We start from the raw sequence: 25,971 nt of genomic DNA, 5'->3' as shown, positions 1-25,971 counted from the left end.
TGCAGCACACAATGGAAGGTGGCCCTCCCCACAGGTGTTAGCTCCTCTCCCCCATAAGCACGCAATATGGAGCGATCAGCAGTCAACAGCTCATTATTTCTTATCCGTTTGAATAGGGATGTTGACATAACATTCACTTTCGCCCCCGTGTCGAGCTTCGCGGAGAAGGACTTGTTGTTGACAGTAATGAGTACAGAAGGATCAGGGAGGCGAGATCGGCCATGAAGGAGAGCGTAAACACTGGCATCTCCCATGGAACAGCTGGGCTCAGAGTCGAGGGCAGTGTCGACAGAAGACTGGGAATCGAAATCGCTATCAGCTTGCTGAAGGTTGTTTAAAACATGTCTAGGAGGAGGAGGAGGCGGAGCAACAAGCTGGAGTAGTCGCACGTTTTCCAAGCTCCCAATCTGTTAACCTTCAACTGTTATTACAGCTCAGCCGAAGTTTTAAAACTACCATAAATATTTAACACCATCGACAGCACTCCTCCACATCGTAAAGATGGCAGGCAGAAGGAAGAAAGAGGAGCAAAATATTGAAGACTTGTCGACCAGCACCATCACGGCTACGCTAGCAGCCTTGTTAACAGAGCACAAGGCATCGCTACTGGCAGAGTTTAACGCAGCATTCACCAAGCTGGAAACAAAGCTGGACAATATCCAGACCACTATTTTAGATCAACAACAGCATCTTTCGTCATTAGAGACATTTGCAGATACCACCAGCCAAGACATGCGAGCTATGGAGATAATGCTAACTACGGTCATCGAAGAGAACGCCAAGTTTAAGTCTAAGCTTATCGACCTGGAAGGCAGGAGTCGCCGAAATAACGTAAGGATAGTCGGCCTCCCCGAGAACATCGAAGGCCCCCAAACAACAGCTTTTTTCTCTCAACTCCTGCTCGAGACACTTGGCGAACGCATACTGGAATCAGCCCCGGAGCTAGACCGAGCCCATCGCACGCTAGCAGCCAAACCAAGCCCTGGTGGGAAACCCAGAGCAGTTGTGGTTTGCTTCCATAGATTCCAGACCCGCGATTTGGTGGTGCGTGAGGCTCGGAGGCAGAGGGGTAAGCTGAAGTACAAAGATATCCCGATTCACATTTTTGAAGATTACTGTCCCGAGATAGTTGAACAACGTTCTGCATATCGAGACGTCATGAAGGAGCTGTACAACCTGGGTCTCAAACCCTCCCTTCATTATCCGGCCAAGCTGTTCATCATGGCCGGGGAGGGAAAGAGGCGACGGTTAACATCTCCCGAGGATGCTCAGGCTTTCATTTCATCTTACCGTTGATGCAGACCGGGACCCACAGATGACTGACTCTGCGCGGTACGTTTACATCCGAATGGCACAGGGATCCAGTTAATCTACGGTTACATTATGGGCTAACTTTAGCTTGACTGCCCTTAGCAATTAGCCACTGCTAGCGCTCGGCCTTGCTGTTATATCAATGACTATGTCTTACCAACTTTTCCTTTTAATGTTTATGTGTAATCATACTTGAAAGGCTCTTCCCCTGTACATGCTATAAAATAGGGCTAAAGGGACCCACATTGTGGTTCGTGATTTGATCTCTGCCTTCTTGCTTTTAGCAGCTGGCCAGCATTTGAATGGTTTGTTTACACTAGTCTTAATAGCGGACTGTCTGGGGCTGATAAGAACTCATTATAGTCAAGGCTGCGTTACACCAATTAACTCTTACAGCGTTTTTGTTTAACAAAACTTAATTGATGTTCTTCTGCCCTGCGCCTTAATCCAAGAATCCAGTTTGCCACTTGTTAATCTCTCTAATGCTAACTCTTTCTTTATACCTTACCAACTTTAAGTTATACTATGTTATACCAAAGGAAGCTATTCCTGTTTCACTTATACGTTGGCTTACTTATTTAGTATCACTATTTTGTTAATTTTGTTAATTTGTCTTGTTGTATTATTACTATCATCACTACTATTATTACCATTAGTGTTAGCAATGTCATTGGTAGTACAACTACCAAGGCTATTATTTTAACTTTGTATCTATTCATTTAGGTTTACTTCACTTTATTTCTATTTCTATTTCTATTTCTATTTTCTATTGTCCATTTCTCAAATTATTATTATCATTGTTATCATTATTATAGTTATATTCATTTTATGTTACTTTACTGATATTGAGCGACTTTGCTGCTTTGGGATGTGGAAATATTGGGAGTTAAGATCGGACTACTCCATGCGGATGCGAGGACAACGTACCTTGGTGCAATGGGCACTCAAGGTTCGGTTGGGACATTGGGGACCTCAGGTCCGGGGACTCAGGTTTGAAAGATGGTTAAGTGATATGTGTCACGACCGTTTGTTGTGTGTATACGTATGTATGTATTTTTTTTTGTTTTGTTTTTTTTGTTTTCCCCTTTTACCACCCACACCCCCACTCTCAGCAGCTGGCTTCGATGCGCTCTTCCATTTCAATCTGCAGTATTACAGCGCTCTGCCCACTCGTTTGGATATAGCTAAATATGGCCAACACAAACGGCACTCTTAGATTTGTCTCGTGGAACGTGAGGGGAGTGGGGGGTCCTACTAAGACTGATAAGATCTTGGCCCACTTGCAATACTTTAAGGGCGATATATTTTTTATTCAAGAGACACACCTTCGCAACAGAGAGGTAACACGGTTTAAGAGAGGCTGGATTAGCCACTTATTTAATTCAAAATTTAATTATAGGGCTAGGGGTACTGCTATCCTGATTCGTAAAAACGTTATGTTCGAACCACAGAAAATGGTGGAAGACCCTGCTGGCCGCTTTGTCATGGTCTCTGGCAAACTGCAAGACACACCTGTCATATTGGCCAGTATTTACGGTCCCAACTGGGATGACAGCTCATTTGTAACCAAATTTTTCACATCTCTCCCAAACATTGAAAATTACCACATCATTGTGGGTGGAGATTTTAATCTGGTCCAAGACCCTATACTGGACAGATCTTCGAACAAAGCCTCCACTTTAACTAAATCAGGTAGGACTTTGCATGCTTTTACCAAACAACTTGGGCTCACTGACCCATGGAGACATACATTTCCCACGACTAAATTATTTTCATTTTTTTCCCACGTGCACCGTACCTATACCCGTATAGACTTCTTCCTCTTAGATAACAGACTGCTCTCCAAAATCAAATCCAGCGAGTATCATAGTATCGTGATATCAGATCACGCTGCGAATTCCCTCGATCTTCACTTTTGTAAACGAACTAACCCCTTTAAACAGTGGAGGTTCAACTCCTCATTACTAGCAGAGGCTCACTACATGCAATTCCTGCACTCCCAAATCACCTTATATTTTGAGCTGAATGACTCGCCGGACATAGCAAGAGGTATACTCTGGGAAGCTTCAAAAGCCTATATTAGGGGCCAACTTATATCTTTTGTCTCCAACCTGAAAAGAGCCGAGACGTCCCAAATGGCAGACCTGTTACGAAAAATAAAGGACATTGATGATAAATACGCATCTGACCCAGACCCTAATTTTTATAAAGAACGCTTTAGGTTACAAATAGACTTTGACCTCATGTCTACCAATAAAGCCAAGTTACGACTGCTTAAATCTAGGCAACACTTTTTTGAATCTGGGGATAAAGCTGGGAAGCTTTTGGCCCATCAGGCCAGAACCGAGGCGACTTCACGGCTAATTCCAGCCATTAGATCCAGCTTAGGGGAGATTCATACCGATCCTCTTAGAATTAATGAAGCATTTGCTAAATTTTACGCTGAGCTATACACTTCCGATTGTCCTCCCACTGCAGATGACATGTTCCGTAGTATGATGTTTCCCCGAATTGACGATGAAGCCACGAAAGTCTTGGGTGGTCCCATAACTGTCACTGAGGTCCAAGCAGCCATCACATCGCTGCAAAGCGGAAAGTCGCCCGGCCCTGACGGCTTCACTGTAGAATATTACAAAGCTTTCTCTGTTCTCCTCGCACCAGTCCTGAGAGATATGTACAATGAGGCGTTTTTACATCGCCGCCTACCGCCCACCTTGTCGTTGGCTACTATCTCCCTAATTCTTAAAAAGGAGAAAGATCCTCTGCTTTGTAGTAGCTATAGACCAATTTCACTCTTGAATGTGGACCTCAAAATCCTCTCTAAAGTTCTTGCGCTCCGTCTTCAACAAGTGATGCCCTTTATTATCTCATTAGATCAAACAGGGTTTATGCCAGGCCGACAGTCCTCCCACAATACTAGGCGTCTCCTTAACATCATCCATTCACCAAGTAGTGAGACCCCGGAGATAGTGGTCTCCCTCGACGCCGAAAAAGCTTTCGACAGGGTCGAGTGGAAGTACCTATACGAGGCGATGGACAGGTTTGGCCTTGGCAATAGTTTCATTCATTGGGTCAGTCTATTATATTCGTCCCCGGTGGCCTCAGTACAAACAAACGACACACTGTCGCCCCACTTCCCCCTTCGGAGAGGTACCAGGCAGGGTTGCCCGTTATCACCACTTCTGTTTGCTGTCGCGATAGAACCTTGGCGGTCTGGTTACGCTCAGAGAAGGGCTTTAAAGGTATTACACGGTTTGACACAATTCATAAAGTCTCATTGTATGCGGATGACCTGCTCCTGTACATCTCGAATCCAGTCAGCTCTCTCCCTGTGATTATGAATATTTTAGAACGGTTTGGGGTGTACTCTGGTTATAAACTTAACTACCAAAAAAGTGAATTATTACCGATTAACTCATTGGCTAAGCAGCTCCCTCACTCTTTAACCTCATTCAAATGGGCGGAGGAAGGATTTCGCTACCTCGGCGTTTTTATCACAATACCTATATTTGATATGTTCCGCACAAACTTCCTGCCTCTGGTTGAGAAAGCTGAAAGAGACTTTGACCGCTGGTCAGTCTTACCGTTATCCCTCGCGGCCCGGATAAATCTGGTCAAGATGGTCGTCCTACCCAAATTCCTGTACCTTTTCCAGCATGTTCCTATATTTATCACTAAATCTTTTTTTGATAAATTAGAAAGGAGAATATCTAAATTTTTATGGGGTAGCAAACCGGCCAGAATTCGAAAGACGCTACTACAGTCTCCTAAGAGTGACGGCGGTTTGGCACTTCCTGACTTTAGGCGATACTACTGGGCTGCTAACTTGCAAAAAATCCTGTACTGGATGAATGATGATTGCGACCACCTACCGACCTGGGTACACATGGAAAAGGCGAGTTCACATCTCCCATTGCGGTCTGTCCTATGCTCTCAACTCCCCCTTTCTATAACATCTGCGGGTGCAGGCCCAATTGCGTCCCTCTCGCTCAAGATATGGAGTCAATTTAGGAAAAACTTTGGTTTACAAGGCCCTTCCATCTTGACCCCACTGCTTAAAAATCACATCTTTAATCCTTCAAGTACAGACTCCGCATTCAAAACCTGGCATAGTAATGGCATCAGTAGTATCAAAAACCTATACAAGGATGGTATTTTTTCGTCTTTTGCAGAGCTTTCGTACAACTATAGCCTCCCAAACTCCCACCTTTTTCGTTTTTTCCAGATTAGGAATTTTGTGAAGAAGATATTCCCCCATTTCCCAAATCGTCCCCCTGAAACCCTGACCGATTCCATCCTAGCTCTAGATCCCAACCGGAAGAAATGCATCTCTTTTTTGTACAACTTATTAGGGTCGGTTATATTGAAACCTCATACCTCATTAAAAGCTGCGTGGGAGGGCGAGCTGAATATGAAACTAATAGACCAGCAATGGGACTCTGCCTTGGATTTGATCCATTCTTCCTCCATATGTGCCCGTCATGGCCTAATCCAATGCCAAGTCCTTCACAAAGTCCACTACACAAACGCAAGATTATCTAGAATATACCCCGCTGTTAAAGACACCTGCAACAGATGCAATCAATCCCCTGCCAACCATAGTCATATGTTTTGGTCTTGCCCTAAGCTAGCAACCTTTTGGAGGAGTGCTTTCGACGTGCTAAGCAGAGCCTATGGCCAGACTATTCCTCCAAACCCACTGTCAGCTATTTTTGGTATTCCCCCCAACACCAACCTCTCTGTTGCGTTGAAGCGGGTCCTGGCTTTTACAACCCTGCTAGCCCGGAGACTGATTTTACTTAACTGGAGACTTACCTGTCCCCCGACACACGCCCGCTGGATCAAGGAGGTGCTCTACAACTTAAAGCTTGAAAAACTTAGGTTCTCTCTCAAAGGCTCTACCAAGACATTCCTAGATACATGGAACCCTTTCCTGGAACTTGTTAACTCTCTTAACTTGTTTCCGGACTCGGAAGAGGACTGAGTGTCCTCTATCACAGCTCTGTCTTATTGCAGCTGCTATCCCCTCAACCCCAACCCCCCCCCCCCCCCCCCCCCACAAAATTTTATTTTTTTATTTTTTTGTTTTTTTTTTGTTTTTTTTGTTTTTTTTTTTTTTTTTTTTTTAATTTTTTTTTAATTATCGTATTTGTGTGGATGTGTACGGATGTGAGTGTTGTTTGTTCCCGGGTGGCGAGGGTGGGTAAGGGTAAGGGTAAGGGTTTTGAGGGTCGTTTACATACTGTTGTACAATTATGTCCTGATTATCACTGTCTGTTATCATTGTATGTATGCAAATTGCTGTTAAATTCAAAATTCAAATAAAAAGATTTAAACTAAAACATGTCTAGGAGCTGAGGGAACGTTCCCACGGGAACGACAGGCAGCTGAAAAATGGTTCATCTTCCTACAGAAATTGCAAGCTTTGCCAAGTGCTGGGCACTGCGACTGCATGGAGTGGATATAATTGCAGTTGGGACACTTCTTGACAAGCGGGACCCGAGGGGCATAAGTCGGCCGCGGCTTAGGGCGAAAGTTGCCTTGTTTGCGACGGGGCATAGCAACACCAGTCAGATTAATAGCCCGATTGTCAGATCCCCTCTGCCCATGTGGCGGGGCAACTACTTCAGCTATGCGGCATGCATGCATTGCCTGAGTCAGGGTGAGGTCTGGTCTCTGCAGCAGATCTGCACGTAGCTTCTGATCTAGCATGCCGGTGACAAGGATATCTCTGGTGAGCTGATCACGCATGGTCTTGAAACGGCCACGCTGAGCAAGGTAGCGCAGGTCAGCGATAAAACATTCAACAGGCTCATCAGGCTGCTGTTTCCATGTGAAAAATCTAGCCCGCTCCAATATGCGGTTGGAGGGCAAGTCACAAATCTCCGCAAACTTGCGTAAGAGACATACCGGGTCATTTGCAGATTCCGCCGGCTCGACGACCTGGTCGTTGTCATCCAGGACCGCTGGATCACAGTTGAAAGCCTGAGCTCGTTTCATAGCATCAGGACCGGCAAGGTTCAACAGGAGCGAGGCTTTGACCGCATCAGGGTCATTTCGGTGCACGATGTTGATGAAGTGGTTGTAGTCCATCACGAAAAGAGCCCAGCGTTCCGCAATGTCAGCGTCAAAGACAAGGGGAGAGGGCTTTCGGCATGAGGATGCCATGATGAATAGGGAATTAAACACTAGTTGGACTAGGGACAAATAAAACCCGATTAACAGGAGGCGCGCGTTTAACTTGCTCACACCATGTAAAGGAGCAGAGTCTGACACACTGTAACCTTTACTGAGTCTTTAATCAAGGCACATGTTACACACGTCCCAGTACTGACTGCATCTAGTCTTCAGGCGTACTGGAACCAAAGGGAGGAACAAGGGGAGGATATCACAGTTATACTGATATGGCTGGGCGTGGTTAGTGGTGTTGAGGTAGCTACGTTATAGGTTGCATGCATAAACCATCTACAGACATAAAATCATTATCAACATATAAACTACTGTTATTCCAAAAAGAATCCATTCTGCTTTTGGTATCAGTTTTATTTTAATTAGTTTTGTGAAAATTTCAAATATTTTGTTCCAGAATTTTTGGATCTTTATACAAAAAACAAAAGAGTGCGCTATGGTAGCTTCTTGAGACTGACATTTATCACAAATGGGTGAGACGTTAGGGAAAAGTTTATTTATTTTGGTTTTTGAATAGTATAGTCTATGGTACTATACGAAGGTAGCCCTGAACTAAACGTGTTTCAAAATGTTTTATTTAATTACGGGCTAATAACGGGAAAAAAGCTTAAATTCTGGAAAAACGCTCCTATACCAACAATAAAAATGTGGATTTCAAACATGTTCGAAACATTACACCTGGAAGATATGAGACTCCTCCTCGCAGGCAAAGCAGACCACTTCCAAAAGACGTGGTCTGCATTTATGAACTTACTACAAGCATAAGGTGCAATAGTAATTTTAAAAATAAATGGCGCCAGGATCTGGTAACGGGGGGAGAAAAATATGGTTGGTATATCCCTTTTTGCAGAGTTTTTTTATAATAGAGAGATTGTTTCTCTTTCTTTCTTTCTTTCTTTTCTAGGGTATATTTCTTAACTTTCTTCTCTAACTCTCTCTCTCTAATGGGCTTTATTTTTCCAACACTTTCCTGCACTTTCACGACTTTCTCACTTTCCTCACTTCTTTTATTTCTATCTTTCTTAAAGCTCAAAAAATGAAGGGGTACAACAAATGTAATAAGATATATGTGGTGTGTATTACTGTAACTTATTGTACTTCTAATAAAAAAAATTTTTTTTAAAAATCATATCAACTACTTTACACGTAAAACACGAACCTAGCTTATTACTTTGACTAAAATGTTTCTTGTTGAGAAAACCAGAGAACGTGCTTATGATCCATAATTTCATTCGTCAATTCAAATAGCTTATTTATTTGAGAAACAGGAGGAATGGCACCAATATCAATCAAGGTGTGCTGCAGGTAGTGTGAGAAAGTCCATTATCTTGTGAAAACACAAAATTACAACATCTGATATGGAATGGCCGATTCAACTCTCTGACTCTTGGGCTCGACCAGGAGCAGCCACTTACCCAGAAAATGTGGAAGACACGCTGGCCTGCAGATGAGACAAACTACATGGGTTCAAGTCCCCTCTCCGCAGCATACCTTTGGCAAATGTCCAAGATATTGCAAACAAACAGAATGAACTGAAAGCTAGATTTCCCTACCTTCGGGGCCTTAGAGACTGTTGTGTTCTTTGTTTTAGAGAGACATGGGCTCACCCCTGATAACTGTGCCTTCCCCGGATGGACCATTTGGTATTCCCAGGCAAGATTAGGGACAGAGGGATCTGCTCCTTAATCAACTCCTTGTGGTGCTCAAATTTGGAGGTCCTGGTGAACTCCTGCTCCCTGGGGACCTGGAATATCTACAGTAAAGTGTTCCCTACTATCTATTGCAAGAATCCTCTTTGCCTATCCTGACAGCAGTCTGTATCCCACCCCATGCTGATGCGAAGCTTGCACTTGATGAACTACACACTGCTACCAATAGCCTTGAAACAAAGTACCCTGAGGTCTTGTTCATAATAGCCTAGGACTTCAAACAGGCCAACCTCAAGAGTGTACTAGCAAAATATTATCAGAATATTACCTGTCCCACCAAAGATCCAAACACAATTGACCAGTATGACACAACCATCAAATACTCAATTTCATGACCACACATTGGACAATCTGACTGCCTGGCTGTGCTTCTACTCCTCGCATACAAGCAGAAACTAAAGCAGGAGAATCGGTACACAAAATCATACCGTGTTGGTCTAGGAAACATATATGATCCTTTGCAACTGCTATGGACTGGCCCATAGGACATATTTTAGGCCAACATAAATGAGTATGCCACTGCCTTCAAATACTTCATTAGTAAGTTTATAGAGAAAGCATGCCAAAGGAGACAATGCAAGTATTCCCCAAACAGAAATCATGGATGAGCTGTAAAATAAATCTATTTACAATGTTAGCAAAGATAACAAGGATGCCAAGAGGGAATTCAAGACGAAACATAAGTCCCAAGATAATCACAAGAACACCCGTCAATGGCAAAGCTTGCACGTTATAAAGGGCTACATAATGAAGATGGGCAATATCACTGTCAACAACATGTCCTCCTCCCTGATGAGCTCAATGCATTCAACATTCACTTTGAACAGAAGGTTAGAGAAAGGACATCATCTATCCTGATAGCGTTGGATGCACCTGTACCCACGATCACTACAGCAATGTCAGATTTGCCTTCCTGAGAGTGAACCCATTGAAAGCAATTGGCTTTGATGGAGTCCTCCGCCATGTCCTCAAGAACTGCATGGATCAGCTGGCAGGTGTATTCACAGATATCTTTAACCACTCTCTACTCCATTATGGTCCCCACCTGCTTTAAATAGACCACTATCTTCTTGGTGCCAAAATAACATAGGTAGTGTTCATTAATGGCTAGCACCCAATGGCTTTAACATCCATCATCCTGATGTGCTTCAGGAGGATGCCCATGATATACATTAATTCCAGCCTTCCAGACAGTCTTGATTTACCACAGTTTACCTACCGTCGCAACAGGTCCAAGGCAGGTGCCATCTTCCTGTCCCTACACTAATTTCTGGAACATCTAGATAACAAGGACAGATATTGCAGGCTCCTATTCATTGACCAGAGCTCCTCCTTCAACTCCATTATCCCAACCAAACTCATCTCTAAACCTGTGAACCTTAGAGTCTGCTCCCCTCCTCTGCCACTGAATCCTTGACTTCCTGACTCTTAGACAATTTCAGGGAATAGAATTTCTCCAGTTGCATCACTGTGAGGTATGATGGGCATTTCCTACACCTGTAACCTGCATTTTATATCTCTTACCTGTCCTTTTGTTTGGTGTTGGCTCTCGGAGTACCCTCACTAATCATATAAGATAACTTTGTCAACACCTTGTACCCACGGAAACTTTAGCCTCACTCTTTCAGAGATATTCCCTTTGTCCATTGCATCTCTCTTCAATTTAGAATTAAATTGTTTTCTCTCTTTCCAATTTGGACGATGGGTCTTCAATGAAAACATTACTTTGGTTTCTTTTTCCACAGTAGTTGCCTGACTTGTTATGTGTTTCCAGCAATTTCTGTTTTTATGTGGAAACACTTTTGTCATCTTTGAATCCAGTACTGTATTTGCTCCCAAGTAGTTGTGGTGGTTTGTTAAGTACAGCAGACTTGCTAGGCCAGTTCAGATGATAATTTAGAGTCAACCGTGTTACTATTGATTTGGAGTCATATGCAGGGTAGATTGGACAGGGATGGGAAATGTCACCTCCCGAAAAACTTCAGTGAACCAGATAGGGTAACTAACAATCCAACAGTTTCACGGTCAACATATTCATTTTAGATGAGCTAAATAATTGAATTTATGATCTCAATCTGCCGGGATGTAATTTGAACAAATTCATTCAGATTATTAGTCCTGGGTCTGAGATTTGCTAACCAGTACATTAAGCAAAATAATATTGTTCCCTGTAGAAAACTAGTAAAATAGCAGCATCACCGTCCCTCTTCCCCACTCCATGAAATATGGAGCAAGTAGAAATAGCTACATCTTATTGTATGAATGAAAAGAGCTGTTAGTGAGCATTATCTAAGGAGAAATATATCACTCTCTTCCTTCCCCTTTCTTATTAAACATGGTGAACATTTTATTTTAATTCTCTACGAATTGAGTCAACTCTAATATTTAGTGTTGTGGAAATGCATGTGATCGGGATAGTGTTGTAAAAATGATGAATGCATTTGACGTCATTGAGGAAATTTAAACAAAAGCAAAAAACATAAACCAGTAACCAGGGACTTAGAAAAGTAAGTGAAATGCAGTAAACCATTTACAAGGCAGGACTTTTAAAGTCTATCATTAAATAAATAATCTATTTTGAAGCATGTTTTTAATATTGATAATAATGTAAATGGCTGGTCATAATTGTGTACAACTTTTTGAAATTCTTACTTGTAACAAAACAACAGAATATGTAAACATAGTACACTGTAAACAAAATAAACGTGAAAAACAGTTCAGTGTGTGTATATATACACACATACATATACATACATACATACATACATACACATCTTATTAATATATACACATACATACACATACAAACAAACAACACTGATAGTGCAAAAAGACAAAAGCAATGCCCCCGTTTCTGTAGCTCAGAGCTTATTTGGGGGTTGTAGTGTTTAATAGCCTGATGGCTGTGGGGAAGAAGCTGTTCCTGAAGCTGGACGTTACAGTTTTCAGGCACCTAAACCTTCTTCCCGTTTGCAGAGGTGAAATGGGTGATGGTGTGGGTTTCTGATGATGCTGGTTGCCTTTTTGAGGCAGTGACTCCTGTAAATCCCTTCGATGGTGGGGAGATCAGAACCCGTGATGGACTGGGCAGTGTTCACCGCTTTTTACAGTCTTCTTTGCTCCTGGGCATTCAAGTTGCCGAACCAGGCCGTATTGCAACCGGCCAATATGCTTTCCATTGTACACCTGTAGAGGTTCAAGAGAGTCCTCTCTGACATACCAAACCTCCGCAATCTTCTCAGGAAATAGAGGCGCTGTTGAGTTTTATTTATAATTGCATCAGTGTGCTAGGTCCAGGAAAGATCTTCAGAAATATGCACGCCTAGGAATTTGAGCACTGAAACTACTGATAAAAATTGCAGAATATTCAAAGAAACAGTTAAAAAAATAGCAACAAGCAAAAAAAGCAATTTGTAATAAGTAAGGTATCCAAGCCCCATGCAAAGGGTCCTGGAATACTAAAGAAATTATGAGGAAAATAGGGAGCTGCATCAAAAAGATTTTGCCATTCATTAGACTCAGTAATAGTACCAAAATAATGTAAAGAGAATGTAAAACAACTAATATTATTGCAATTTTAAAAAATAGGTCCGACCTATCACCCTGGGATTCATAGGTATGCTAGTATGGGAAATATATTGGCATCCATTCTAGATACAAATCAAGCACATTTTACAATCATAAAAATAATTGTTCCAAGCCAAAATAATGACCAACAGAGGTAGATCCTGCCTCGCAAATTTCTGACAGTTCTTTAACCAATTAGTATAGTGGACCTCAGATATCAAAAATATTAGATGGTTCATCTCAGGAAATATGTGGTTAACAGGATGGAAAGGATTGAATATTCATTTAACTAAATAGAAAATAAGAAGCAAATGAGGTCAAAAAAGGGAGGTTTTACATTATTATTATTTTACATTATTAAACCTATTAGCAATGTAATAGGTTTTGTAAATTTTTTTAGAATGTTATTAAAGTTTGTAAGTACATTTAGACTTTAGAGATAGAGCACGGAAACAGGCCCTTTGTCCCACCTTGTCCACACCGCCCTGGCAAAAGCTCCCACATACTAGGTATATCCCACATACGAGGTACAATTTACAATTTTACAGGCCAATTAACCCACAAACATGTATGTCTTTGGAGTGTGGGAGGAAACAAAGCACCTGGAGAAACCCACATGGTCACAGGGAGAACATACAAACTCCATACAGACACCACCCGTAGTCAGGATTGAACCCGGGTCTCTGTCGCTGTAAGGCAACAACTCTACCCCTTCGCCATTATGCTGCCCGTTATTTAATCAAACATTTTGAATATCCACTTGTTGCTTGGTTACTAGCTGCAATGCAGTTTATTGTCACATGTACCAAGGTACAATGAAAAGCTTTTGTTGTGTGCTACCCAGTCAGTGGAAAGACAATACATGATTACAATCGAGCCATCTACTGTGTAGAGATACATGATAAAGCGAATAATATGAATAACGTTTAGTTCAAGATGAAGTCCAGTAAAGTCCAGTTAAAGATAGTCCGAGGGTCTCCAATTAGGTAGATAGTGGTTTAGAATAGTAAGTCTATTTTCCTCTCTAAAGCATAGGAGGCTAAGGGGTGACCTTATTGAGGTGCACAAGATCTTGTGGGGCATGGATTAAATGAATGTTCATAGTCTTATTTCCTAGCATAGAGGATTTTAAAACTAGAGGGCCTGAGCTTACAGTGAGAGGTGAGTGATTTAATAGGGACCTCAGAGGCAACTTTTCTTCACTCAGAAGATACTCCATATTTGGAATGAGCTGTTCAACTATTTAATTCAACTATTTTTTTGATTCAAAAACACCTTATTCTTGAAATAGACAAAAAATACCGCAGTAACTCAGCGGGTCAGGCAACATCTCTGGAGAAAATGGATATATGACATTTTGGGATGGGACCCTTATTCAGTCTGATGAAGGGTCCCAACCTGAAACGTTACATCTCCATTTCCTCCAGAGAGTCTGCTTGACCCGCTGAATTACTCCAGTATTTTGTGCCTATCTTTTGCATAAATCGCTGTGTGCAGTTCCTTTTTATTACACCGTTTCTTGCATTAGTTTTTCACAACCTTCATTGTTTGAGCACATTTTGGCTCTAGTAACTTTTTGATACCTTCAGACAAATTATCTTTCATGTTTAATGCAATTTCAATGGTTCAATGGTCCTTTATTGTCACATGTACCTTTAAGGTACCGGGCGGCACTGGGTACCACTGAGTGGCACTACGATGGCAGCCTCGCCTACTATCTGTCTGTCCTTTTCGTTTTTTTGGTGGTTATTTTTAGTGTGTTTTAAAAGTTTGTGTTAATGTTCTCTGGTTTGTTTTATGTGGGGGGTGGACGAGGGGAACTTTTCTTTCAATCTCACACCTTGCCAGAGATGTGATTATTTTCCGGGTCGTATCTCCGGTCGCTGTGCGGCCTAACATTGTGGAGCTGGAGGCCTTGCTCGGTACTGACTCTGAGCCCCACCGCGAGGAGTGGACTTACCATCGGAGCCAATTCCTTGCCTGGGATTGACACTCCAACCACGGCCTGTGGACTTTAACATCAAGGGCTCGCAGTCATGTGAGAGACCGAGTCGAGAAGCTCCAAATCCGCACGACGTTAGACTAGCCCCGACCCAAGGTAGATCGCCCAGTGCGGGGGAGCTGAGATTTCCCCCCCCCCGATGATCGCCCTGACGAGGAGGCCCACCGCCAGCTACGGGAGTAAGACTGGCCGGTCAACGGAAGGTTAGAGACCCCCGACCGCTGGAGGACAAGAAAGGGAAGAGATTGAACTTTTTTTCGCCTTCCATTACAGTGAGGAATGCGGAGGAGTCACTGTGGTGGATATTTATGTTACAGTGTATTTTGTGTGTTCTGTTGCTTTTTATTAGTATGACTGTATGGCAAATCAAATTCCTCATATGTTGCAAAACATACTAGGCTAATAAAGTAAGTATGAGTATGAATATGAGGTACATTGAAATTTGATTTACCATACAGTCATACCAGAAAAAAGCAACAAGCCGCACAACTACATAATAGTTAACATAAACATCCACCACAGCTGTGCCCCACATTCCTCACCGTGATGGAAGGCAATAAAGTCTTATCTTCTTTCCTCCTTTTCTCCCACGGACGGGGCAGTCGAACCATCTACAGTCGGGGCGATCGTAGCTCCCGCAACCGGCAATCGAAGCTCCTGCGATCGGGGCGGTCGAAGCCCCCGTGGCTTGGAGCTCCCAAAGTCGGTCCCTGACAAAGTGATTGCAAGCTCCATGATGTTAAGTCCACAGGCTCCAGCGGTTGGAGCACCCAAAGTCAATTCCCAGGTCCTCGATGTTAGTCCGCAACGTGGACGGAGATACAATATGGGAAAAAAAATCGCATCTCCGTCGAGGAAATATATTTTTTAAAGTTTCCCCCAACCGCCACACAAGACAAAACTAAAGATAAACTAAAACATAGATTTAACAACATACTAAAAACAACAACAAAGGAAGAAAAGGACGAGACAGACTGTTGGCGAGGCTGCCATTGTATGGTGCCACCCGTGGTATTCCAGATCTTTAAACCGATTTAACCTACATTTGGTAACTTGAATGTTAATCTATATGCTGTGACCACTCCACCCCCTTATTGTTTCTATATTAGTCTACAAAGGACCTTGCACACCTTTCAGTTTTCAGTTCTGAGGAAGGGTAAAAACGTAATATGATAAATACCATTTCTCTTTGTAGATCCTGACAATAATACACTTTTCAGCAATTTGCATAACAATATAAAAGGAAAGAGCTAAAATGGTGAGTGCACATGCTGAAACATGGACTAAAGGATATTTGTTTTCAATTTAATAGTTAAAACTGATGACAGGCAGTAAAATCTAAATCTAAGCAATAATCTGCAATGGAAAATTACCAATAAACAGCAAATTACCAATAAACAACAAGTAATCTCATCAGACAAATTAATATGCAGAAAGCAAAATCAGTTTGCTGGATACATGTTATGAGTTATACTCAACCAGTAGCCTAATCCAATGTCAATAAATGTTGGATAAACGCTTACGACTCGTATTCATACACAAGCTGTAATTGCACAATTCATGGCAAAAAAAATAGCATGGATATGTTCTATTTTCCCAGGTTTGAAGCTCAGGGGCCAAATATTATTATTCAAAGTAATGTGTACACGGATAACAATCAAATCAGAACCCAGCTGCACCATGGATAAGGATATCACTATCAGGAGTGACATATTCACATTAGAGTTTACTTTGGCTAGTGATAATACAGAAAGGTATTTCAACTGACATTCATTTTATTTGGGGGGTTTTAAGTCTAGCATAACATGCACAAAACAATGTTTTGTTGCAATACAAAAGCAGAGAAACAAAATGATATATCATTCTGACTTTTATTTTCCAAATAAACATTATTGGTGCACAGACGTTTATTTGATTATATGAGAAACATGTTTTTGATTTTCATTCTTTTCCATTCATAAAATCTCTGAACCTTCATTAGTGTGTTCCCATCTAGATGCACATGTTGTTGTACAAGTTTTAATAATAATTTTAAATAATTTTTCAGGTTCAATGCAATTGTTACTAGATTGGCCTTACGATTTGAAATGTAGTTGATTATTCACCTCAAATAAATTTACTTAAACAGTTGACCAACAAGTGTATTGTTTACATGCAAAAGAACTTCCATAAAAGCCCAAAATTGACTATTAACTCAATAAATTTACGAGAAAATTACATTTATTGAGTACCCAAGAAAAATAACTGATATAGTCATGTGCCACAACCTTGGAGCCTCAATACTACAATTATACCAGGATGCAATAGATCAAAATTTTATTCACGTATATGGTAAGCAGTTTGTTTTTGCTGATGAAAATGGACTGCTTTACCAAAGTTTAATATTTCAGATATGCTAATGTGACAACTAAGATAGATGCAAGAGGAAAAAATAAAAACAAATGCTCTTATCATAATGTCAAGTGCAGTCCCTAATGCTTGTATTGAGTTAACTTGTTTTCCCTCTTCTTCTGCTACTTCTTCTTCTTCTTCTTGCGTATGGCATGCACAGCCTAAAGATGTAGGACAACTTGTTCTATTTGATCTTATTTGATTGTGCACGCCGGGTTGATTGCATTAGTCAAAACAGGGCAGACCACGTGAAGGTTGCAAACTTCCACCCCACTTGTTTTCCCTGATAAACGAAATGGACTACAAAAGTTGTATCACTTTTCAAGCATTATTAGCGTTCAAACATTGTCAGATCATCAATAAACAAAGTTCTGAAGACATAGGCTGAAGACTTTGGCTGAAGACATAGTGGCTGAAAATTAACAAAGATCTTCCAGAAAAATGAAGATAATTCCATTGCAATTCTGATTTGTAGACAGTTGAAAGAATTTAGAAAATTAGGAGGGCAATCATTTGCCACAGCATACCCTGCCTTAGAACCACTTTACAATTACAGTTTCTTCATGACAGATCCATTTGGTCAATGATGACCATGTGATGATGATGGTGAAGATTCATTAAAAGTCAAGGATAGGTGATTTGACGCTCTTTTGTTGGAGGTGAATATTGTTTGGCACTGGTATCATGCAAATATTACTTGCTACTTACCAACTCATGCCAGAATGTTGTCTAAGGTTTGTTGCATACAAACACATGTTGCTTAGTGTCCATGTATAGGATTTTCCTTCATCATTATCATTGTACCATGCTGTCAACTTTCAATACACCAACCATAGTGTCAGACATGGTGTATCGGAAGGAACTGCAGATGCTGGTTTAACCAGTGTCAGACATGGTGTCTGGTTACCCCGGTGATACAGCTACGTTCAGCATCCTATTCAGTATTTCTGCCACAATTCTTTCTTTACCAACAAAAGAAAGATTTTTTTAGAAGCAACACTGAAGTGTCTGCTGACTGAAAATGTCCAAAGCATGGGTTTAATAGGCACAAAGTACATAACAAAGAAGGTCTTGTTCCAGACACGTGGGGTAGTCAGTTTTGTATTGGAGTACAATTTTCCTTCAATGAATCTCTTTCATCTGGACCTAACATAAATCAGCATTTATCTAGCATGTAGAGCAAGATCATACAAATTGCACTGGCAGCGACATTGTTCCTTATCCCAGATACCCAAGGGCATTCAGAAAGGCAAATGCATAATATATGTTTGTAATTGCACAAACAAATGCATTCAGTAACATTTTCTATGCCCATCCAGGCTGTTTGAGGATACAGAATGTGCACAATTTGCTGCAGAATTTCTAATTTTTTACCTGATCTGTAGCCCTGGTATTTATCTGGCTGGTCCAAATGGAACATGTTGTCTAACTTCCCAACCAAAATTTGAGTCGTCTGGTCGTTTTCAGTGAACATCCTTATTCTGACTTTATCTTGCAGGAATGGTCAATAATGGAACAAATGATGGCCTGAGAGACTGATCTGATTAAAATCTGCAGCATCGTTTTGATTAGTACAGGTGTCAGAGGTTATGCAGAGAAAGCAGGAGAATGGGGTTAGGAGGGAGAAATATATCAGCCATGATTGAATGGTGGAGTAGACTTGATGAGCTGAGTGGCCTAATTCAACTCCTATTCCTTTTGACTTTATGATCTTATAGACAATAGACAATAGGTGCAGGAATAGGCCATTAGGCCCTGCTAGCCAGCACCGCCATTCATGTGATCATGGCTGATCATCCACAATCAGTACCCTGTTCCTGCCTTCTCTCCACGTACCTTAACTCCCCTATCCTAAGAGCTCTATCTAACTCTCTCTTGAAATAATCGAGAGAAGTAACTGCCACCGCCCTCTGAGGCAGAGAATTTCACACACTCACAACTCTCTGTGTGAAAAAGTTTTTCCTCATCTCCGTTCTAAATGGCTTACCACTTATTCTTAAACTATGGCCCCTGGTTCTGAACTCCTCCAACATTGGGAACATGTTTCCTGCCTCCAGCATCTCCAAACCCTTAATAATCTCATATGTTTCAATAAGATAACCTCTCATCCTTCTAAATTCCAGAGTATACAAGCGGAGCCGTTCCAATCTATCAACATATGACAGTCCCGCCATCCCGGGAATTAATCTTGTGAACCTACACCGCATTCCCTCAAAGGCAAGAATGTCCTTCCTCAAGTTTGGAGACCAAAATTGCACACAGTACTCCAGGTGTGATCTCACTAGGGCCCTGTACAACTGCAGGAGGACCTCTTTGTTCCTGTACTCAACTCCTCTTGTTATGAAGGCCAACATGCCATTCGCTTTCTTCACTGCCTGCTGTACCTGCATGCTTACTTTCAGTGACTGATGAACAAGGACCCCCAGATCCCGTTGTACTTCCCCTTTTCCCAATTTGACACCATTTAGATAATAATCTGCCTTCCTGTTTTTGCCACCAAAGTGAATAACCTCACATTTATACCAGATACAAGATACATTTATTTGTCACAAGTGCCAGTTGTCACAGTGAAATGTGTGTTCACCATACAGCCATACAATTAAAATAAAGTACGATTGAGTCCAACACAAAACATCCCCACACAGCAGAATCAAAGTTTCCCACTGTGAGGGAAGGCACCAAAGTCAGTCCTCTTCCTCTGTTGTTCTTAATGTTCACCCGTGGTCGGGGCCTCCCGAGCCCTCCACAGTCGCCGCTACGGGCGGCCCGATATTCAGGCCCGCTCGCCGGGATGGAACTCCGACATCGGACCGGGCGAACAACCTCTGCGGCTTGGACTTCCGAGTCGGCCGCTTCCTACCAGAAATTCGCGCTAGCGGCCCTCGGCAAAGGATCCCAGGGATGTTGCAGTCAGTGCCGCCCGCGTTGGGAGCTCTTCAAACCTCAGCTCCACGATGTTGGAACAGCGGGCCTAGCACTCCGGAGCTTCAAACGGCGATCCAGGTAGGCATCGCTCCGCAGTGAATCCAGCGCTGCGTCTCCGCTGCTGAAGTTCTGGTCCGGGTCCCTGGCAGGAAAGGCCGCTCCAATCCAGTTGGCAGCACGCGAAGAGGGGGGCGAGGACGCGACTCGGAGAATAGTCGCGTCCTCACCAGAAAGCGACTAAGAAGCGGTTTCCACCTTACCCTAACCCCCCTACCCACATAAAAAAAAAAAAAAACTCCAAACACACACTTTTAAGACAAGCTAAAATTAAAAAAAAACAAAAAACCCAGCAGGCTGTAGGCAGAGGCTGCCTTCAATGCGGCGCCCCACATTTATCCACATTAAACTGCATCTGCCCACTCACCCAACCTGTCCAAGCCACCCTGCATCCTCATAGCATCCTCCTCACAGCTTTGTGTTATCTGCAAATTTGCTAAGGTTACTTTTAATCCCTTCATCCAAATCATTAATATATATTGTAAATAGCTGCGGTCCCAGCACCGAGCCTTGCGGTACCCCACTAGTCACTGCCTGCCATTCTGAAAGGGACCTGTTAATTCCTACCCTTTGTTTCCTGTCGGCCAACCAATTTTCTTTCCATGTCAGCACCATACCCCCAATACCATGTGCTCTAATTTTGCCCACTAATCTCCTTTGTGGGACCTTATCAAATGTTTTCTGAAAGTCCAGGTGCACTACATCCACTGGCTCTCCCTTGTCCATTATCCTTGTTAAATCCTCAAAGAATTCCAGAAGATTAGTCAACCATGATTTCTCCTTCGTAAATCCATGCTGACTCGGGCCGATCCTCCTACTGCTATCCAAATGTTCCGCTATTTCATCTTTTAATATTGACTCCAGCATCTTCCCCACAACCAATGTCAGGCTAACTGGTCCTTAATTCCTGTTTTCTCTCTGCCGCCCTTCTTAAAGAGTGGGACAACATTAGCTACCCTCCAATCCACAGGAACTGATCCTGAATCTTTAGAACATTGGAAAATGATCACCAATGCGTCCACGATTTCTAGAGCCACTTCCTTAAGTTCCCTGGGATGCAGACCATCAGGCCCTGGGGATTTATCAGCCTTCAGTCCCATCAGTCTACCCAACACCATTTCCTGCCTAATGTGCATCTCCTTCAGTTCCTGCACCACCCCAGATCCTCTGGCTAGTACATCAGGAAGATTGTTTGTGTCCTCTTTAGTGAAGACGGATCCAAAGTACCTGTTCAACTCATCTGCCATTTCCTTGTTCCCCATAATAAATTCACCCTTTTCAGTCATCAAGGGTCCAACTTTGGTCTTAACTAGTTTTATCCTCTTCACATACCTAAAGCAGCTTTTACTATCCTCCTTTATATTCTTGGCTAGCTTACCTTCATACCTCATCTTTTCTCCCGGTATTGGCTTTTTAGTTATCTTCTGTTGCTCTTTAAAAGTTTTCCAATCCTCTGGCTTCCCGCTCATCTTCGCTATGTTATATTTCATCTCATTTATTTTTATGCTCTCCCTGACTTCCCTTGTCAGCCACGATCGCCCCTTACTCCCCTTGGAATCTTTCTTCCTCTTTGGAATGAACCGATCCTGCACCTTCTGTATTATTCCCAGAAATACCTGTCATTGTTGTTCCACTGTCATCCCTGCTAGGGTATCATTCCAGTCAACTTTGGCCAGCTCCTCCCTCATGACTCTATAGTCCCCTTTGCTCAACTGTAATACCGACACCTCCAATTTACCCTTCTCCCTCTCCGATTTACCCTTCTCCCTCATGCTGGGGAATTATTCTGACTATAGCATCCATATTACTCTAATGACCTGGAAAAAAACCATTAACAACCAAACTTCCATTTCTGATATCATCCTTAAGAGAGCTTGTTCAAACTTCAAATAACCGATTTAACCAGAAAAGGATCACTGATAAATGAATCTTTGCTATATGAAATCTGAAACCTTCAGAGCAACGCTTCATCGATCTTCACATTCTTTCCCTTATGTTTCCTCTTTGTGTAGGAATGTTGATGCCATGCAGAGCACAGTAATTCATGCTACTAGGGGAAGGTTGAGCGATTGGGATCTCGTTTCAAAATTTTGTGATGTACACCACCAGTGATGAAGAGGTTCCACATTTCAAGCCAAACAGAACATCACATTACGAAAACGGGATTATTGAATAGTGAAAGTGGCACGATTTTGATCACTGGGGGAAAGACTGGGGAATACGCCAGTCTTTTGTTTTTAATTTATTTAATGCATAAACCTTGGAAGGATCAGTTTCATGGAAGAAAAATTGGGTTCATCTTTGCATTTGTGCCAGGAACTCAAGCTGTAGGCTTTAAGGCCCTCAATCACTAAAAGGTTGAACTAAAACACATTCTGAAGCAAAAAAAATCTGAATACATTAGATGAATTTGTGTTTCGAGTTAAAATTCTAGATGGTAAAACATGTCTGTACCTCATGATCTTTTGTTTTAAACTTGCACTCTGTTTTTAGTTTTTTGATCAGTGCAAATTTCTCAGTGCTTTGATCTTGAAATATTTTGATGGTTTGAGCAACATTGCACTATGTGGTGTAAAATAATAAATTGTAGGAAACTAAGTAATACAATATAATGTAATATTATCTTATTTCTAAGGTAATATAATATAACATATATTCTGCCACTATTGATATAGTTTGAGTAAACTCAGCTTGCTAGAATTTATCCAAGAATGCCAAAGAATGCATTACTTTACCTATCTTCAAATTCGTATAGGATTAACAATGGAAAAAGAAGAACCCAATAGAATACACGTCTTCCCAAATGAAGCAGGTGAGATTTTCAAACAAAATGCCCTTCCATTTCCATCACCATGATGATGGACACGCATTAACATATAAAATACCATGAATACTGCTTCATTATTAGAATAAAATCATAAAATATGTTCTATTACCAAGGAACTGGAATATACTCACTTTTTCTGGCTTTTTTTAGCAAGTCTTGCAGCCTCAGCAGCTGCCTTCCTCATTTCAAACTCTTCTCTTTTCAGCACTTCTCCACTTCCCCTGTATCCCAGTTCCACCAGCTGTCGAGCCAACTCTTCATCCTATGGGATTCATGGACATGATTTATCAAGGCAGAACTAAAATTAATTCACTGGCTGACTGCCTCATATGATGTTACAATAATGTTATAGAACTTTGACCACTCCGAAAACAAGTGCAAATAAAGAAAAAACCTTACAATAAGCGAGGACTTCGCTACAGCTAGCAATAATATGAATGTGAGGTTTTTCAACAAAATGTTTTTACTATATCAGTTTTAACATTGTCCCAGAAGAATTATAAAGATCTATATATACTTATTTTTTCCAGTATTAATATTCCTTAAATATAACTCTTTGTTATAATAATTAAAGTAACTGAAGAGTACTTCTTAATAAAGAATTTACCAGTTTTCAAAACTCTAAAATGCTACTCGTTAAAAATGATAATAACTTCAATATTACAAATTACAAACAAATAACAAAAATGACCACATAACCAGACGCAGGGGGGGTAGGCATACAGAGTTATCTTGGAGTATCACTGCAGATCAGTAGGCAAACTGTAAACTTGCCTTTACTGGCCAATGCACAGAAGGTAAGAGCAGGGAGATTGTGCTGGTATTGTATAAAATACAACAACGCAATTATATCGAGTATATCAAGTATTGTGATATATATTAAATATCACAATTTAAGACACAACACAAGTACCATATACAGTTCAGGAAGGACTATAAGCTATAGAATATAGAAAAAATCTTGCCAGGGCTGAACAATTCCATTTATGGAGACTGCTAATTTTCAAATAACTTTTTTTTTTAATAAAGAAAGCAGAAGAGTAGGCAAGGCAAGGCAAGGCAACTTTATTTATATAGCACATTTCATACACGAGGCAGACTCAAAGTGCTTCACATAAAAACATGTCATACAATAAATGAAATAATAAAATGAAATAAAATAGAAGAACTAAAAGAAAAGAAAAACAAAATTAAAAATGCATTATAAAAAGTGCAATAGTTAAAAGTGCAATGTAGTTAAGATTTAGCTGAAAGCTAAAGTAAACATAAAAGTTTTCAGTCTTATTTTAAAAGTGGTCAAAGTTGAGGCAAGTCTTAAATCTTCAGGAAGTTTATTCCAGCTATTTGTTGCATAGTAACTAAATCCTGCTTTCCCATGTTTTGTATTTACTCTGGGAATCACTAGCAGATTGGTTTCAGAAGATCTTAGCGGTCTAGAAGGCTTATATAGTGGAAGCATGTCAGTGATATACTTTGGCCCTAAACCATGTAGTGATTTATAGGTGAGCAGCAGGATTTTAAAATCAATTCTCTGACATACAGGGAGCCAATGTAAGGATTTAAGAATTGGTGTAATATGCTCAAAAAGAGTAATGTAATTGAGGAGCACAAAATCTTTGATAATCTAGAGATTTTTATTACATTTATATTTGTTTCATATTTTTCATCTTCCCTTCACAAATACACACAACAGCATTGTTGTTTACAACAATTGATGCACTATATTAATTTTGAGGTCTTTATTTTTCTATTCAAACAGTGGAATTTAAAAGTTATTATGCGTCAAGAGTAACTAAGAGTTATATTTAAGGAATATTAATATTGGAAAAAATAAGTATATATATACATCAATTATCAACCTTACATAATGGCTGCACACTCCACATTCAACTCCCCAAAAAAACCCTTTCAGTGGAGTTATTTTAAATGCTCTACCCCAAATTCCCATTTTGAAAGCAAATGTATGAAGCACTGCAAAAGCAATTAAACTTCAACCAAGAGCAAAACACAGATGATATAATCATCCTGGAACAATATAAAGTAATTCCACACAATATATACTCAAAATTACCAGCAACTATCGGTCCCTCACCTCACGTACTAAAGGGCCTGTCCCACTTGGACAACCTAATCCACGAGTTTGGAAGACCCTAGACGAGTTGAAAAAAATGTCAAGGACGTGTTGACTCACCGAAGTAAAAGACCTCCTACTACCTCCTACGACTATGTCTACGACCTCCTACGACTATGTCTACGACCTCCTACGACCCCCCTCGACCTCAGTCTTCCACACCTAAGACCAACTATGACTAGCTACGAGTGGAAAATTATCTCATGATAAAATGATGTCATGTTTGCATTTTTTTTCTCGGGCCAGTTACCGACCTATGACTATCTACGACTGCCATTACGACCTACTACAACCTACCTACGAGTAAAAAGTATCAATTTTTCCCATGTCGATCTTTTTTTTAAATATTCGTGGACATTTTTTATCAGGCTGGAAAAAACGCCGCAACCTACTTGAGGCCACAAGTATGCGGAGACCACTCACGAGCACGAGGAAGAGTTAAGAAGACCTCCTACGACCTCGTGGCGACCATGCTGCGATAATGTCAAGGGCAAACTCGGCAGAGGTTGCCAAATAGGTCGTGAAAGTGGGACAGGGGCTTTAACAACCAAAAACACGAACGTTTCCCAAGTTAGAAATTAAAAACATATTATTGGGATGAAGAAGCACCAGATAGCCCTGAATAAGTAAATAGATTTTTGACTATAATGAAGATTTTAAAGTATGCCGCAATGTATTACTTAATAAAAGTTATTTTATAGCAATAATATGATCAAGTGCTGCCACCTAGCGTATGATCAGCATTAAATAACTTAACTGTTAGTCAAGTCTAAATATTGGATAACATTGGATTATGTAGCCATATGGGGCACAGCATGATATAGTTTCAGCTTTATCCAGAAAAGCTTTTCCTATTAGTACA

The 25,971-nt window shown here is 41.1% G+C and overlaps 1 protein-coding gene across 1 annotated transcript in view; it reads right to left on the bottom strand.

Moving 5' to 3' along the window:
- cfap299 (cilia and flagella associated protein 299) overlaps nucleotides 1-25,971 on the bottom strand; it is a 713,772-nt gene that overhangs the window by 670,700 nt on the left and 17,101 nt on the right. The window contains exon 2 of the mRNA XM_033024019.1: nucleotides 23,110-23,240. Within this exon, the coding sequence (XP_032879910.1) occupies nucleotides 23,110-23,240 (131 nt within the window). The remainder of the gene's footprint in view (nucleotides 1-23,109; nucleotides 23,241-25,971) is intronic.

The sequence above is a fragment of the Amblyraja radiata genome, chromosome 1, assembly GCF_010909765.2.
Source record: "Amblyraja radiata isolate CabotCenter1 chromosome 1, sAmbRad1.1.pri, whole genome shotgun sequence".
Taxonomy (NCBI): domain Eukaryota; kingdom Metazoa; phylum Chordata; class Chondrichthyes; order Rajiformes; family Rajidae; genus Amblyraja; species Amblyraja radiata.
This window is presented reverse-complemented; position numbering and strand designations above follow the sequence as displayed.